The 18,143-nt window shown below is 36.0% G+C and overlaps 2 protein-coding genes across 4 annotated transcripts; one reads left to right on the forward strand and one right to left on the reverse strand.

The window, feature by feature from the left end:
• Positions 1 to 9,750: 9,750 nt before the first annotated feature.
• On the forward strand, positions 9,751 to 13,532 carry fastkd3 (FAST kinase domains 3). 3 transcript variants are annotated; one of them, XM_031292938.2, is made up of 7 exons: positions 9,751 to 9,884; positions 10,197 to 11,693; positions 11,964 to 12,049; positions 12,559 to 12,733; positions 12,814 to 12,883; positions 12,980 to 13,094; positions 13,326 to 13,532. In XM_031292938.2, the coding sequence occupies exons 2-7, from the start codon at positions 10,238 to 10,240 to the stop codon at positions 13,422 to 13,424; spliced, it is 2,001 nt and encodes a 666-aa protein (XP_031148798.1). In that variant the 5' UTR covers positions 9,751 to 9,884; positions 10,197 to 10,237; the 3' UTR covers positions 13,425 to 13,532. The 3 variants fall into 3 exon arrangements, with proteins under 3 accessions (XP_031148798.1, XP_035854142.1, XP_031148796.1); XM_035998249.1 differs by having other exon boundaries at positions 10,222 to 11,693; XM_031292936.2 differs by having other exon boundaries at positions 9,752 to 9,884; positions 10,219 to 11,693.
• An 88-nt stretch (positions 13,533 to 13,620) lies between these two features.
• Positions 13,621 to 17,193, reverse strand: chmp5b (charged multivesicular body protein 5b). Its single transcript, XM_031292939.2, has 8 exons — positions 16,987 to 17,193; positions 16,258 to 16,362; positions 15,610 to 15,656; positions 15,362 to 15,455; positions 15,189 to 15,260; positions 14,719 to 14,827; positions 14,057 to 14,172; positions 13,621 to 13,962 (listed from the first exon to the last, which is right to left on the reverse strand). The coding sequence occupies exons 1-8, from the start codon at positions 17,053 to 17,055 to the stop codon at positions 13,912 to 13,914; spliced, it is 663 nt and encodes a 220-aa protein (XP_031148799.1). The 5' UTR covers positions 17,056 to 17,193; the 3' UTR covers positions 13,621 to 13,911.
• Between the last annotated feature and the right edge of the window lie 950 nt (positions 17,194 to 18,143).

Genomic DNA, 18,143 nt, shown 5'->3' on the forward strand with positions numbered 1-18,143 from the left:
GACAAGTGAGGACTGCACTTTCAGACAAGCATAATGAAGGTAATCTCATCCTATAATTGTGTCGGGGTACAATTAATTTAGCAGCAGTACGCAGTTTATACTGTTAATGCCAAAACTTGAACGAGGAAAGAGTTTCTAATCTTTTGAGGGCACTTCATGTCCAGAGAAGGTTTTAACTGTACCCTATAGTGGATGAAGTCACACTGCATAGTCAAATTTCAGTCTAAATTATTAGGATAAATTGAATTGACTGGATTTTGGTGGAAATTGAAAAGGGTTTTTAATAGCATACTGGTATTAGATATTTAAGAACATTCAATTAAACGACTTTATTAATCACACAAGGGACAATTAGTTAAGAGCAGCTACTGACAACACACACCACAGCACATGAGCCTACATATAGGCCTAAACCCTAGAGAGCAGATAAGCAATAATCAAAAAATAGAAACATGTTTTTATAAAATACTCTTATGACTTGATATTTATGAAATACTATACTATGGCTTTGTTATATACTTATGCCAATATACTATACATTCTATTTGATATTTTTTATAAAATACTATGACTCTTGAGGCATTGTACAATGACTTCAAATATGCCATCTTTGTATAGGTCTTTGACGCTGACGACACCATTATTGTGCCAGGCCCTAAATGCAAGGTCTGAACCTGAAGGTGTAAAGACATGGTTTTTAAGCAGTGAGGTCAGGACCCTGTAAGCCAAAGTTTTTCCTAACTTGACTCCAAATCTTGAGCGAGAGGAATACAATCGGGCATGCGCCCACATGTTAAAGGCAGAGGACCGACTGCAGCGGAAGGCACGATCCCGCCTTTTCCAAATGCACCCAGATGGGTAGAGAGCATAGACAGTATATAGAAGGTAGAGAGGCGCAGTCGTCGCTCATCCAGTACAGGAGTTTCTGCAAGTTAGCTGCCCAGTAGTATCGCCTGAAGTTAGGGAGCACCAGACCCCCCCTCAGCCTTCGGAGACTGTAATATCGCCTTACACATCCTAGCTGGTTTGCTGCCCCACAGAAATTGAACTACTATGACCTTTCGATGACTTTTTTCGACATACTATAGTATGCCTTTTTCGACTTTTTTCGACCTACTATACTATGATTTTTTTTGACTTTTTTTCAACATTACTTTTTTGGACATACTATACTATGACTTTTTTTTAACTTTTTTTCAACATACTATTCTGACTTTTTTCGACATACCATACTATGACATTTTTCCATTTTTTCGACATACTATAGTATGCCTTTTTCGACTTTTTTCAACATACTATACTATGACTTTTTTCCACTTTTTTCGACATACTATACTATGACTTTGTATGCCTTTTTTCGACTTGCTATACTATGACTTTTTAATGAATTTTTCCACCTGACATAGTATGACTTTTCAAGACTTTTTTGACATACTATAGGCTACTATGCCCTTTTTTCCACATAATAAGTGTCATAGTATACTATGACTTTTTCATGACTTTTTTTCGACATACTATACTTTGACTTCTTTATCACCTTTTTTAACATACTACACTATGACTTTTTTCAACATACTGTAATTCGACTTTTTCATGACTTTTTTTCGACATACTATACTTGACTTCTTTATCACTTTTTCCCACATACAGTACTATGATTTTTTTTCGACATACTATTCTATAACCTTTTTCATCACTTTTTAAAAAATACTATACTATGACTTTTTTCCACTTTTTTCGACTTACTACACTATGACTTTTTTCGACATACTATAGTATGCCTTTTTAGACTTTTTTACACATACTATACTATGACTTTATTCAACATACTATACTATGACTTTTTTTGACATGCTATACTGTGACTTTTTTCGACATATTATACTATGACTTTTTTGACTTTTTTTCAACATACTATACTATGACTTTGTATGCCTTTTTTGACATACTATACTATGCCCTTTTTCCACATAATATATCATGACTTTTTTCGGCATACTATACTATGACTTTTTTAGGACCTTTTTTTCTGAAAAAATTAAACTGACTTCATGACTTTTTTCAACGTACTATACTGACTTTTGTATGATTTTTTCTGACATACTATACTATGACTTTTTTTGACATACTATACTATGACTTTTTTTCCACTTTAATCGACATATATTACTATTACTTTTTTCACTTTTTTTTAACATAGTATACTATGCATTTTTTCCACTTTTTTCGACATACTATAGTATGCCTTTTTCGACATCCTATACTATGACTTTTTCATCACTTTTTTCGACATACCATACTATGACTTTATCATACTATAGTATGACTTTTTCATGACTTGTTTTCGACATACTATACTTTGACTTCTTTATCACTTTTTTTGACATACTATACTATGACTTTTTCGGTGCATAATCTAATTACATATGTGCTAATTTCCATAAATACCACAACAGATCTAAACATTGGGTATAGCCAGGTGAAAATGTCTTGTTGAATCATGTTGACATCTTACAGTTAAAGACTTAATGTTAAGGTCTGAATGGAACCAATTTAGGCTACCCATGAGCATTAATACAGAGAGGCAGGAAGAAGTACTTTAAACCAGCCTTTATTAATTATTATTGCAGAGATGGGGAACAGGACCTACCTTTTGTCTTCTGCATTCTCCTTACCCTTGTCTCCTGTTCTTCCCTCAGACTCATCACCCAGAAACAGTCCCACGGACCTAGCCCCAAACACCATCTTTGCAATAATAATTAATAAAGGCTGGTTTAAAGTACTATACTATGACTTTTTCGATATACTCTACTGTGACTTCTTATCACTTTTTTGACATACTATACAATGACATTTTCTACATACTACACAATAATAAAATGAGGATTTCCCTGGGAGAAACTGATAACATTGTTGCAAAGAGAGTGATTTGAACACTGGCAGTTATATTGTTGTTATGCAACCATGACAGAATAAAGTACGCTGGTTCAACAAGAAAGGGATTTGAACCCACGCAAGCAAAGAACTATGGCTGTGCTGTCAATTACCTTAACCACTCAGCCAGCCCTTCTGTCTTTTTAATTACTTTTTTTTGACATACTATACTATGACTTTTATTTTTTCGACATACTATACTATGACTTTTTATCACTTTTTTTTGACAAACTTAACTATCACTTTTTCTATCACTTTCTTCAACATACGATACTATGACTTTTTGACATACTATACTATGACTTTTTTATCACTTTTTTTAACATACTTAACTATGACTTTTTTTATCACTTTCTTTAACATACTATACTATGACTTTTTTTCTACATACTATACTATGAATTTTTTTCCACTTTTTTTCGACATAGTATATTATGACATTCTTTCATTTTTATCAACGTACTACTTTTCCAATTTATTCAACATATATTACTATGACTTTTTTCCACTTTTTTCGACATACTATACTATGACTTTTTACCACTTTTTAATATACTATACTATGACTTTTTTATGACTTTTCGACATACTGTACTAGGACTTTTTTATGACTTTTCGACATACTGTACTATGACTTTTCGACAGACTATACTATGACTTTTTTATGACTTTTCAACATACTATACTATGACTTTTTTATGACTTTTCGACATACTATACTCTGACTTTTTTATGACTTTTCAACATACTATACTATGACTTTTTTATGACTTTTCAACATACTATACTATGACTTTTTTATAACTTTTCGACATACTATACTATGACTTTTTTCAACATACTATACTATGACTTTGTATGCTGTTTTTCAACGTGCTATAAAATGACTTTTTAATGAATTTTTCCACCTGCTATAGTATGACTTTTCGACATACTGTACTAGGACTTTTTTATGACTTTTCGACATACTGTACTATGACTTTTTTATGACTTTTCGACATACTATACTATGACTTTTTTATGACTTTTCAACATACTATACTATGACTTTTTTATGACTTTTCGACATACTATACTCTGACTTTTTTATGACTTTTCAACATACTATACTATGACTTTTTTATGACTTTTCAACATACTATACTATGACTTTTTTATGACTTTTTGACATACTATACTATGACTTTTTTATGACTTTTTTCAACGTACTATACTGACTTTTGTATGACTTTTTCTGACATGCTATTCTATGCCTTTTTTCGACATACTATACTATGACTTTTTTACGACATACTATACTAAGACTTTTTCCACTTTTCTCAACCAACTATAATATTATTTTGCCTTTTTTCTACATGCTATACTTTGACAATTTTTCCACATACTATACTATGACCTTTTTTCCACATACTTTTTTAGAACTTTTTTCGCCATGCTATACTATGACTTTGTATGACTTCTTTCGACATACTATTCTATGACTTATTGTTCGACATACTATACTATGACTTTTTTATGAGTTTTTCGACAGTGTGCAATGACTTTTCTCTTACATACTGTACAATTACTTTTTAATGACTTCTTCAACCCATCTTTTATATGACTTTTGTTATTATTGTCAATTATATTGACATAATATACTGTCTTTATACTAGAACTGTCTTTTTTATTACTTTTTTTAACATACTATGCTTTGACTTTTTATGACTTTTTTCACTGAATATACCGATACACTATAATATGACTTTTTTAAGACTTTCTTTGACATACCATGACTTTTCTTCGGCATACTATTCTGACTTTTTTTAATAATTTTCAGACAAACTATAATTGTACTTTTATGACTTTATTTGACATACTATAGTATACTGTGACTTTTATGTCTTTTTTCGACATGATATACTATGATTTGTTTTTATGACTTTTTTTGACATACAATACTATGACTTTTTACCTACATACGATAGTATGAATGTTTTTTTTGAATTTTTCAATATACTTTACTAAGACATTTTCATGACTTTTTTTGACATACTATACTATGAATTTTTATGATTTTTTGACATACTATACTATGATTTTTTCATATACAGAAATGAGGAAAGAAAAGAGGATTACATCAATTATTTAATGAAAAGTTATGCATTACATGAAAACATCAGTTAATGAAATGAACAACATTTAACTCGTCATCTTTATTAATTATTTAGTACAGTTAGACCTTTGGTCCGTCTAAATCAGCTCAGATTAAGAGTGTATCTTAAAATAAGATGTAATGATGCACCAGTTTCAAGACAAATTACTTGTGATTTTATATCATCTTTAATACAAGTGGACATGTGGTTTTCAGACCACAAATCATTTAAAATTACACATGAAATAACTTGCATTGCATAAACATGAAATAGATGTGACAAAAAACTGTTTTGAAACGTATTTGAAAAAATAATAGAATAAACCTGCTATGCAACACCTCCACTCCAACAACACAAAACAAAGAATATGAAAAGAATAGAAATGTATAATGAGAAGATAAAAAATGAAAAAAATCTTTCTTCATTAGGTAGTTTCAGAAACAGCATGAAGACCATACCCGCCATTTTCAGTAAGAACTCCTTCACTGACTGTAGTTTAACAGAGTGTTTCTGTAACAGCAATTAGAAATCTTTCCTTTTTCCAGCTGTCGAAAAAGTTAAAAAAAATCATACTGTCAATGTGAAAAATATCATAGTATAGTATGTCGAAAAAAAATCATAAAAAGTCATAGTATAGTACGTCGAAAAAAAGTCATAAAAAAGTCATAGTATATTATTTCAGTCATAAAAAAGTCATATGTTGAGAAAGTCATAAAAACATCATTGCAAAGTATGTCTAAAAAGAACTCCCAAAAGTCATTGTATAGTATGTCGAAAAAGTCATAGTATAGTATGTCGAAAAAAAGTCATAAAAAAGTCATTGTATAGTATGTCTAGATAAAAACTCCAAAAAGTTGTATAGTATGTCGCAAGTCATAGTATAGTATGTCATAAAAGTCATGAAAAGTCATAGTATAGTATGCGAAAAAAAAGTCATAGTATAGTATATCAAAAATATGGCATAGTATAGAATGTCAACAAAGTCATTAAAAAGTATAGTATGTCGAAAAAGTCATAGTACAGTATGCCGAAAAAAACTCCAAAAACGTTGTTTAAAGTCATAGTATAGTATGTCATAAAAGTCATAAAAAAGTCATAAAAAAAAGTCATTAAAAAAAGTCTTTAAATAGTATGTGGAAAAAAGTTATAGTATAGTATGTCACGAAAGGAAAAAAGTCATAGTGTAGTGTGTTGAAAATGTCATAAAAAGTCATAGTATAATATGTCATAAAAGTTATGTCGAAAAAAGTCATAGTATAGTACGTCAAAAAAGTCATAAAAAAGTCATAGTATAGTATTTTTAAAAAGTCATAGTATTTTTCTTCGGAAAAAAAGTAATTTAAAGGTCATAGTATAGTATGTCGAAAATGTCATAGTATAGTATGTCATAATAGTCATAAAAAGTCAAAGTATAGTATGTCGAAAAAATTCATAAAAATGTTATAGCATAGTTTGTCATTTTATACTATGTCTAAAAAAGTCAGTATAGCATGTCGAAAAAGTCATGATATACAATATGTTGAAAAAAAGTCATTGTATAAAATGTCTAAAAAAAACTCAAAAAAGTAATTGAAAAATATGTCATAAAAGGTACTTCGAAAAATGTCATAGTATAGTATTAGAAGAATACAAAAGCCATAGTAAAGTCTGTCAAAAAGTCATTAAAAAGGCTTTAAAAAGTTACAGTATAGTGTGTTGAATAAAAAGTCATTTAAACGTCATAGACGAAAAAAAGTTATAGTATAGTATGTCGAAAAAGTCAGTATAGTATGACCAAAAAAGTCATAACAAATTATGGTACAGTCACTATTAAGTAATATGTCATAAAAAGTCATAGTATAGTATTTAGAAAAAAAGATGGATGCAAGGTTTGTCATAAAATGTCATTACAAAGTCATCATATAGTAATACATAAAAAACGTCAAGCTCCTGAAGTTTGGACGACACCACCCTCATTGCTCTCATTTCTTGTGGGGATGAGTCTGCCTACAGGTGGGAGATTGACCATCTGGTGACCTGGTGCAGTCAGAACAACTTGGAGCTAAATGTTCTGAAGATGGTTGTGGACTTTAGAAAGGACGCATCACCCTGGGTGACTCCGCCGTCAACACTGTGGAGTCATTCCGCTTCCTGGGTTCCATCATCTCCCAGGACCTCAAGTGGGAGCTGAAAAAACCCAGCAAAGGATGTACTTCCTGCAACAGCTGAAAATGTTCAACATGCAAAAGACAATGTTGGTGCAGTTCTATACCGCCATCTTTGAGTCCATCCTCACCTGCTCCATCACCATCTGGTATGCTGCTGCCACTGCCAAGGACAAGGGCAGACTGCAGGGTATCACCCGCTCTGCTGACAAGGTGATTGGCTGTGATCTGCCGTCTCTCCAGGACCTGTACGCCTCCAGGACCCTGAGGCGGGCAAGAAAAGATTGTGGCAGATCCCTCTGACAAACTGTTTAAACCCCTCCCCTGTGGCAGGAGGCTGTGGTCCATCAAAACCAAAACCTCACACCACAAAAACAGTTTCTTCCCGTCTGCAGTCAGCATTATTAACAATGCCCGGACCCCCGCTGACATTGAATCTTAACCCACCCCCTCACCCCTAAACACTACACTTTGCATTAACCTACATCCTGGACTATATAAATGTACCTGCCCATTGCACACACTATATATTCTAAATGTTTTGCAGATCCCTAAACATTTTTGAACATCCTACACTTAACCATTCAGCCTCTTTTTTGTTAATGTTAAACAGTTATTTTGTATATATTTGTTTCTGCATTTATTATTTATTTCATATTCATGTTTAATATGTTTACGTTCATGTATGCACAATCCAACAAGGCTAATTCCTTGTAAGTTTTACTTACTTGGCAATAAATCCTTTTCTTATTCTGATTATAGTATGTCAAAAAATAAAAACGTCATAGTATAGTATGCCATAGCATTTCATAAAAAAACATGGTATACTACTGTATGTCATAAAACTCAATGTTATTTATGGTAAAATGTCATAGTATAGTATGTTGCAAAAAAAGTTATAAAAAGTCATAGTATAGCCTTCCATAAAGATATCATAAAAAAACAATAGTATAGTCTGTCATAATAAGTCATAAATACGTCACAGTAATGTATGTCTAAAAAGAACTTCAAAAAATCATTGTATAGTATGTCGAAAAAGTAATAGTATATTATGTCGAAAAAAGTTCATACAAAGGTTATAGCATAGTATTTCATAAAAGGTCAGTATAGTATGTTGAAAAAGGTCATAGTATAGTATGTCAAAAAAACTCAAAAAGTCATAGTATAATGTATGTAGCTATTGTTCATTTCATATTGATGTTTATTATGTATTCACCAACCACCAAGGCAAATTCCTTGTATGTATTACTTACTTGGCAATAAATCCTTTTCTGAAATCTGATTATAGTATGTCAAGACATAAAAGGACATAGTATAGTATATCATAAACTTTCATTAAAAAAGTTATAGTATAGTATGCCATCACATTTCATAAAAAACCATAGTATACTACTGTATGTCATAAAAAGTCATAAGAACTGTTATTTAAAAAGTCATGGTAAAATGTCATAGTATAATATGTTGCAAAACAAGTCATAGTATAGTATTTCGTAACAAAGTCATAGGAGTTCTAAAGCATGTCTTAAAAATATACAAAAGCCATAGTATAGTATGTCATAAAAATATCATAAAAAGTAATCGTATTGTATTTCATAAAAGAAAAATCATAGTAACGTTTGTCATAAAAATATGAAAAGTAATAATTTAGTATGTCATAAAAATATAAAATTATAGTATAGTAATATGTCATAAAATATAGAAAGTTATAGGTTAGTGTGTTAGAAAAATATCACAAAAGTCATAGGATAGTATACCATTAAAATATAAAAAGTAATAGTATAGTATGTCATAACAAAGTCATAGAATGCCTATAATAGCATTTGATAAAAAAATCAATTAAATCAAAAATATAATTAGATATTAATAGTAGTATATAATAATGTCATAAAAAATGTCATAGTATAGTCATAAAAAGGGCATAGTATAGTTTGTCGTAAAAAAGTCACAGTATAGTATGCAATAAAAAAGTCAAAAAATGAATATATTGTATGTCATAAAAAAAGTCCTTAAAAGTCATAGTATAGTATGTCATAAATACTACGCATTTTTACAATGCTTTTTACCTTTTAAATTGGATTACGCAGTTTTTAAATGGGTTATATCGCCCCCCCCCCCGTCCGAACCATAGACTGTATGGTCCGAACGAAAGTTTCAAACTGAAACTGTGCTGCTTTCATTTGCTGCGTAAAAATAGGAGTTACAACTGATGCGCATAACGTCCATCAAAAGCTAAAAAGGTCAATAAAATGTGACATAATTTAATACGTGGTGGCCGTATGAAACATAGACATTATGTATATGGTATGAAACGGCTGTATGCAATTGTCTGCGATATGTATGATATATACAGTTCATTAATTGGGATATAAAATTTGAGGCGCGAAGATCACGGGAGCGGTTTACATGAAAGGTATGTGCTTTACAGCCGAAGTTAATCAGAATCAAACACCCATTAACACCTCTCTTCTGTCCCCGTGAACATTTAAGTTAGGTGGTCTAGTTTAATCATAGACAGTTAAAGAGTTTAATTCCTAACAAAACACTTGGTTCAGCCAGACAACTACCGAATAACGAGGTTCCCTGAACGCCTCACGATCCTTTGGAACCACGTTAGGACAGCATCTTCGCTGTCACCGGTTCTGTGACCCTGTGCAGTTGTTGGAATGTCCAGGTATGAATTTCGCCGGTTTCATCTTGTCATGTCTTGTTTATTTGTCTCTCTGAGCCTAGCTGTCAGCCTTTAAAACACGCTAGTCAGAGCGGTGTGACTCTTCTAGACTAGCCAGCAAGCTAGCAGCTAAGTAGCTAACGTTAGCTAACAGCAACCTCAAGGTTGGGTAACGTTAGTTAACATAAGAGTCAGGAAGGAGGGATCTGAGTACTTAAATTGCCAGTAGTTCTGTTCTCTGATTTTGTTACATGGTGTGAATATGTGCGTTGTCCTCAAGTAAACCCTTTAAAACATGTTCTTGTTTTTTAAAAGTTTTTGTTCTTCATTGTTTCAGCTGGGTCTGAAGAGTGGTTATGGCTCTGAAGCTGATCCAGAGATGTCCGCTTCTCGGGCAGATCGGGATTCAACGTTACCCTCCTGTTGGACCCGTGTGCACCACCAGGCTCCTGAGTATCAGCAGTCAAGGTCTACCCTTATGTGTAGCTTGCCTGTGTACCTCAGCCATTCGGAGACAGTCCAGCAAAAAGCCCCAGTCGGACTGCGGGATAAGAAGCCTGACCACCATCGTGAAGGAGCCGTCCTTCGTCGCTAGCAGCTCTGTAGGACTCCACAGAGATTCAGGCCCTCGGTTCCGTTTGACCCAGCTCCACCGACCAACAGCTGCAGAGGAGCAGGCTTTCCAGCAGCGTCTAGGGAGCTGCTCCTCTTCCCGGCAGGTTTTCACACTGCTGCGCACAGTGGAGATCATCTCTGACACCATGGCTGCAGCAGCACTTCACCGTGTGGCCGACCTGGAGCAGGAGGGTAACTCTTTAAAGGACCCTACAGTGCTGGAGAAGGACACCATCATAGCTCTGTGCTTCCAGCTGGAGCAGGACTCTGGGCGTCTGACGGATGCTGGGCTAATATCAGCTCTCCTTGCTTGCACTCGCCTCTTCTTGGATCCTTGGAGCACGCTGATGGTACGGCTGGTGTCTGAGAGCCAGGAGAGGCTAGACAGAGGGCAGATGAGTGTAGGGCAGCTGTGTATCCTGGGCCAGGCGATGCTGGCTGTGGAGGGTCCTGGCTGTGTGATGCTGGAGCAGGTGATGGAGCAAATCCAGAAGCAGGAGCCTGCCAAGTGGAGCCTAGCAGATCTCCTCGCTGCTTATAGATTTCTGCAAGGTGGAGTGGGTGAATATGGAAAATTCCGCGATCTGCTGAACGCCATGCACACCCACGCCGTGAAAGTCACCTCCCGCATGGATCCTCCTGCTGTCAGTGGGCTGCTCAGTGCTCTTGTGACCCTGAACCAGACGCAGGCAATGCCTCTTGTGATCAATCTGTGTAAGCAGGCTGTACGGCATGTACCTCACTTCACTGATGAGGAGCTCACAATTGTGCTTGGGGCCCTAATGCACTTTGGTCACAGCGATCATTACTTTGTGGAGGCAATGGAAAGGTATGTGCCCACTATGGCCTTCACCTCCCACCCAGAAACAGTTACCAAGGTGGTTCAGTTCTTTGGCCGGAGGAACATCCTGTCCCCGACTGTGTTTGATGCTGTTGCAGAGAGCTTTGTGTACAGAGCAGACGACTACAGCACCAGCCAGGTAGCCAGGCAGATCATGGCTCTCGGAAAACTCGGCTACCTTCCTCCCAACGCTGGCGAGGTATTCAGGAAAGTTGAAACCATCCTGCGTACACGCTTTTCACACTTCCAGCCCCGAACGCTGCTTAACCTGCTCCACTCATGCACCCTGGTGGAGAGGTTCCCTGTTAATTTTGTATCCAAAGTTTTCAGCAGTTACTTCCTCCAGCAACTGCAAGGTAAAACATCCTGTCAGACACCTGCAATATTTATAACCTTTCCACAAATGCATGCTTAAAAAGAATAATTGTCTGATGTTGTTTGTTTATCCTGCAATTAAACTATAATTTTGTCATTCTGATTGTCCATACTGTCATTTTACTATGTTGGTCTATTATCTACTATTTTAGGGGAGTTTTTTTTCTCTTGAGGCAAATTTGTGATTTGTGAAATTGGGCTATATAGATACAATTGACTAAAATAAAAACAAAACATTGAATGTGCTCCAGAGCAGGGCACAGGAATGGACCGGATCGTCCTGGCACAGCTGACCCAGCTCTACATGACTCTGAAGTTGGAGTGTCCTTTCTATGAGGTAAATATGTAAAACTATGCCAAGAATAATGCAAAGTCAGAAACCTGAATACACACCCTCTTACTTAACATGTCATCAGTATGTGAGGTTCAGTGCATTCCAGTTATCTGTGATTAAAAACCTGTACAGGTGACTTTCTACCTTTTACCATAATGGCTGTAGACCAACACAAACCAGATGCAAACCTGTTGGGTTCGAATTTCCAGTTGCAATAATAAAAGGCATTGTATCTTGAAGCACTCAAGTTTGAATTAAGTGCATCTACTACGTGGTTTGGTATGCATGCCCGGATGTTTTTTTTTTCTTAAGGCTGAGACCGAAACAGATATTGTACATCAGACTCCACTGTAGCTTTCCTGAAAATGTTATTTTGGTTAGTTGTTCACAAGAAATCAGAAATAAGTACTTGTGGATTTAGCTGTAAAGTAGGAATTTAAGACAACAGCTTTGAAATACTTGCACAGTGTTAATGTATTTGTGTTCCTTCACACCTTCTGTCGTCTCCTCAGGGTCCCAGGCTCCTCCCAAAGTACCGCGTCAAGTCTTTCCTCATGTCTGGACGCTCTCTTGAGACGCCGGTGGACGCACATCTGTACAACTCTGTGAAAAATGGACTGGTGGATTTGCTAGGGGCTCGTTCATACTTTGGATCCAAAGTTCTCACACCGTACTGCTACACACTCGGTAATATAACCGCTGTTAATCTCCTAAAAGATTCCAGTAGTCTACCTAAATGGGCTTAACTTTGTTTTTTGTTCTTGTAGATGTGGAGATAAAACTTGATGAAGAGGGATATGTGCTGCCTGCCAGTCATATTGATGAAGTATACAAAAGGTAATAGTAATATATTAGACAAGGTTGCTAGATTTTTTTATGTACTAAATTTTAGAGCTGGAGCGTTTGAACACATTGCACTGTTGTGTGTTGCAGGATAGCTCTTTGTATTGACGGACAAAAGAGGTTCACTACAAACACGAGGCAGCTACTTGGAAAAGAGGCTATCAAGCAGCGACATCTGAGGCTTCTGGGATATGAAGTTGTTCAGGTTAGGCCTTCATCTTCACATTTATGCTTTAGTGCGTCAGCAATTTGTGTTCTTTGAACATCTTTTGCCAGATTTTCATCTGCCCAAATTTTTTATTGCAAAATGGTACATAAAATGCAAGTATCACGGGACCTTGTGACTGTTTTTACCCATTCGGTTTTCTGTTAACATGTTCAATCTTTTGTTTTTATAAAATGACTGAATCATGATTTGTTGCTTCTTTTTTTCTAGATTCCTTACTATGAATTTGAAAAACTGCAAAACAAGACCGGTGTTGTGGAGTATCTGCACCAAAGAATCTTCCCTCACACTTACAGGCTGAGCTGGTGATGATACAAATGAGTATGCTGTGTCATTAAATCAGGGGTCTTTACTTTGGTTGAGCCCTTTCTGGCTTAAAGAAATCAGTATTTATTTTTTCAAATAAATGTAAAAAAATTGTTTAAGTTATTGATTATGCACGTCTACATATTTAAGTTGACAATAAAGTGGCTTTTGTATAAATACTGACTTTGAATGACTTCAATTTATTGTTTGAAAAATAAAATTTATTTTGTCCTTGGCGACAAACGCTGCAGAAACTGTACAAAGTTAAGAGAATCCCAATTCAAACAATCACCTCAGATACATATATAAGCTCACTCATAGAATAATAGTGAACTTTTAATTAAAGATGCCTGAAGTTGTAGTTCATCATTCGTTGCACAGAAGATATTCTGGTTTTCAATGCTGCACCCTAAGGCTGGGAGTGTCAGTTAGATAAATACAAAAAAAGGCGAAGATACATGTAAAACTAGCAAGTGTTCTGATTGCTCCTTTATGTAGCAGGAATCTGAGGAAGGCCAAACTCGTCCACCAGGACACCGTCCTGAAACACAAGAAGAATGCCCATTAATGAAAAAGCCCTTTAAAATAATTAGAAAACTCATAAAAAATTGAAAAATCTAAAAACTGTGAAGTACCCTGTTGACCGACTTGTCGCCGGGCATGCCCTCTGGGATGGAAGGAGCTGTTGAAGCCTCATCCAGGTAGGAGCTGTCGTCATCCATCAGGAGCTCGTCTCCCAAAGCATCCAGCTCTGTGGACACACCGACAGTTCAAGATAACAGCAAATGGCAGCCATCATTAGCACTATCACCTCGTGTGAAAGAAGGGTCCCGATGACAAAATCATTTTTTTTTTTAATGAGTAATAAGCATTTAATCATTACTGTTAAATTATGACCAAAGTCAAATGAGCACTAGAAGCCCTGGAGAAACAATATGACACAGAGTGGCTAAAATTACATTTCATTTTAGTCATAGTGTCAAATCATATCTCAGAGGTAGGTCTAGGCCACACTATAATTTACAGAGACCCAACAATTCCCCGCCCAAGAGCATGCATTTGGTGCGACGGCGGTGAGGAAAAACTTCCTTTTAACAAGCAGAAACTGCAGACTGAACCTGGCTCTTGGTGGGCGGCCATCTGCCGCGACCGGTTGGGGATATTACCACACACATGATCCCCTCTTCATAAGCTGTACACTGTGACTGCTATCTGTACCACTGCAACAGTGGCCTCAGCATTATATGTTATAGGATATCAAAGAAAAACCCTGGCATCCTGGAAGTATTTTACTGACCTGCTTCCAAGTCATCGTCATCAATTTCAGGCGTGCCATAGCTTCTTCCCAGCGCCTCCTGGATGTCATTGGCATCCTCCATCATGTCCCCGAGCTCATCCTGAAGATCCTGAATTTTTTAATTAAAATAAAGAGTTAAAATGTTTGCATTTCATCCATCGACTCTGTAACAAAGACTTCCATTGTGCTGAATGCTGTACAAAAGGTTAATGAAGGTCCCACACACTGTCCCAAGCTAACAATCCATCTACTACAGTAACTTCATTGCTAATAAAATGTTCTGGTTGTGAGCTTCAAACAGTGTGTGGTACCCTTTGTCCCTCAACACTTTTAGTCCACAATAATATTTTTTAAGTGTAAATGCTACGCTAGGAGGTGAATAGGGGTGTGTTATCTTTAAATATATACACAATCATTTATCTTAGTTATATATCCTATTGAAGTAAATCTGTAGTCAAAAAAACAAATACCTCAATCTGATCTATTTTCACATGCTTGTATGCCTTCTTCATGTCTTTGAGGCCGATTTTCATGGCATCAACCTGAAAGGAAAAAGCAAATGTTAACAAAAAGACCCATTTTGTTCTAATATTATCTTTCCGGTGGAAGGAAATCATATCTGATAGATAATTTACTCTCTTACGGTGGTTTTAGTGTCTTTAAGGGTCTGGAGTGTGTAGTTTGTTTGTTCCATGTTGAACGACTGCTGCATGAGGTTATCTCTCTGGCCCTCATACCTGGAAGATATTATAATGAAATAAAGTTTGGTTTTCACAGCAGTTGACATAGAGAATAACTTTGGTTAATAAGAAAAACATTTGAAGCTTTTAAGGTTAAGTTGACTTGTTTAATATTATAAACATTCTGACTTTGGGAAATAAAAGTACTTACATTCGCTTCTGCTTCAGAACCCTCATAGCTTTTTGCTTGACCATGTTCTGGTAAATGAAAAAAATGATTGAGAATACTTAACAAATGATAACTGATGATCAACACGAAACATGAACTGGACAAAAGTATATAACGAGTATGTTTTGTTTTTACTCATTTTTTGATCGTATAGTTCCTTAAAATTCTGGTGCAGCTGTATTTAACATCTGAGAAGACTGACTTAATTTATTAAATGAAGAAAATTAGTTTTGTTTACATTTCACACAGTACGGACTTGGAAACAGTATCATTGTCATACCATATCTCATGATACTGAAGGATATCATATTGTTATAATAATGATAGGATCATGTATTCGGTGATCTTGTGCAAAACTACCATATTTTATCATAAAAGTAAAGAATGAGAACTCATTAATTTGTTCTTAAAGGTTTCATTTTAATAGCCAACAGTCCACTCACACCCACATTTCGAGCTCTGCCTTTCCCAGCTTATGTGTGTGTTATAATAAAAAGGATACAAGTTTGTGAATGCTCCCTTTATACTGATATGTGAGTGGAATTTGGTCCGGGATGGCAGCACCCTAAAGGGTTTCAAGAGAAGAGCCCTTTCCCTTCTTTGATTTACAGCACAATAAATAAATCTCACCTTTGAGGGCCCATCTCTCATCTTTTTCATCTGGTCCTTGTATTTCACAAGTTCAGCATCTAGTCTGGCAATCTTCTTGTCAGTAGATTCTGCACGAGAATCAACCTTAAAAAAACAGATAAGGACATCAACTTCTGATTAATAACAGTACGATAATCTTAAAAATAGGCCTTTGAGAATAAACATAGAAATTTTGAACTAATGACTTGCATAGAAAGCTTTAAGTACACATACACTATACAGTAGCTTATTAAGGCTAATTGAGCACCATTCATAATAGCATGTGTTTCTTCCTATACCCCTGGCTAACAAGACGCATAACCTGTATAACTCGTTAATGTCAGCTGTTTCACCGAGAGAGCGACATTGGTTTCTGTTGTATGCCAGTGAAATAAGCTCAAACTCCTGCTCACTATTACATAATGCTGATTCATTACTTAACAGGTCAACCTATTGTTTTGGTGAAGTATTTTGTTTATCGACCGATACTACCAATAACGTTAAATTGTGTTCGGTAAAAACGCCCAATGATATAATCATGTCTGCTAAAAATATTGCAACAACTATTAACTATTAAGCTTGTTTATAATGACAACATGGCAGATAAATATGGCAAACAGTGGCCTGTTTTTTGCTCATAAAAGTTAGCTAACCCAGCCGAGAAGGGATCCATCTTTGTTTACTTTGTTCGAGACAGCGTTCAAAAAGTTACTTTGGGATTGTACTTACGGTTCCTATGCAGTCCGTAAGGTTCGGCGGTGGAGCTTTGGGTGTTCCCCTACCAAAAATTCGGTTCATTTTGGCAAAAATTAAGGCTTTAACACTTCAAAAAAGCTAAGGTAGCTCGCTGTCACCGTCCACAGTCCAGCTGAAGGAGAACACCCGGAAGAGACTGAGCGATTACGTCAGAAGAGTCACATGACTCACATGGCTCACTCAGCCTCTTCTTCTTCTTCTCCACTTCTTTTCAACATGGATAACAGGTTACGCACATAGACCATACAGTCTATAGACAGTGTCGGTACACGATCCGTTCTGCCTGCACGATCCGTTCTGCACATGCGCAAGATAATACTGTTTTACGTATCTGTCGGTACACGATCCGTTCTGCCTGCACGATCCGTTCTGCACATGCGCAAAATGTTCGCGCATGCGCGGTTGTACGAGGATTTACGACACTGCACGATCTGTTCCACGCTTCCGGTCGACAGCCAAGCTAACGTTAGTTTAGCTAACAGCTAATTCGGCTAACTGCTAGCTGAGACAGCATGTAATAACTTTAAAAGACCCTCAAAATAAAACTTGAAAATAAACGTTGACATATATAACAAACACCTAACATATATAACAGCTGTTACGTCAGTTCTACTTTACTTGTGCTCATTTAAAATACAATCACTCAATACTTGTCTTTATTGTTATTACTGTGAAGTCTTAATTTAGCTGTAGCCTGCTTTTCCCATTACGTTTGAGTTAACGTTATTTTAGACTGAATCTAGCTGTCAGCTAGCAGTTAGCCGAATTAGCTGTTAGCTAAACTAACGTTAGCTTCCCGGTGGAGGCTAGCCATAGGCTAGCGTGGAACAGATCGTGCAGGTCGTATGGATACGTAAAACAGTATTATCTTGCGCATGTGCAGAACGGATCGTGCAGGCAGAACGGATCGTGTACCGACAGTATCCATACGACCTGCACGATCTGTTCCACGCTAGCCTATGGCTAGCCTCCACCGGGAAGCTAACGTTAGTTTAGCTAACAGCTAATTCGGCTAACCGCTAGCTGACAGCTAGATTCAGTCTAAAATAACGTTAACTCAAACGTAATGGGAAAAGCAGGCTACAGCTAAATTAAGACTTCACAGTAATAACAATAAAGACAAGTATTGA

Source organism: Sander lucioperca, chromosome 23, assembly GCF_008315115.2.
Source record: "Sander lucioperca isolate FBNREF2018 chromosome 23, SLUC_FBN_1.2, whole genome shotgun sequence".
Lineage (NCBI taxonomy): Eukaryota > Metazoa > Chordata > Actinopteri > Perciformes > Percidae > Sander > Sander lucioperca.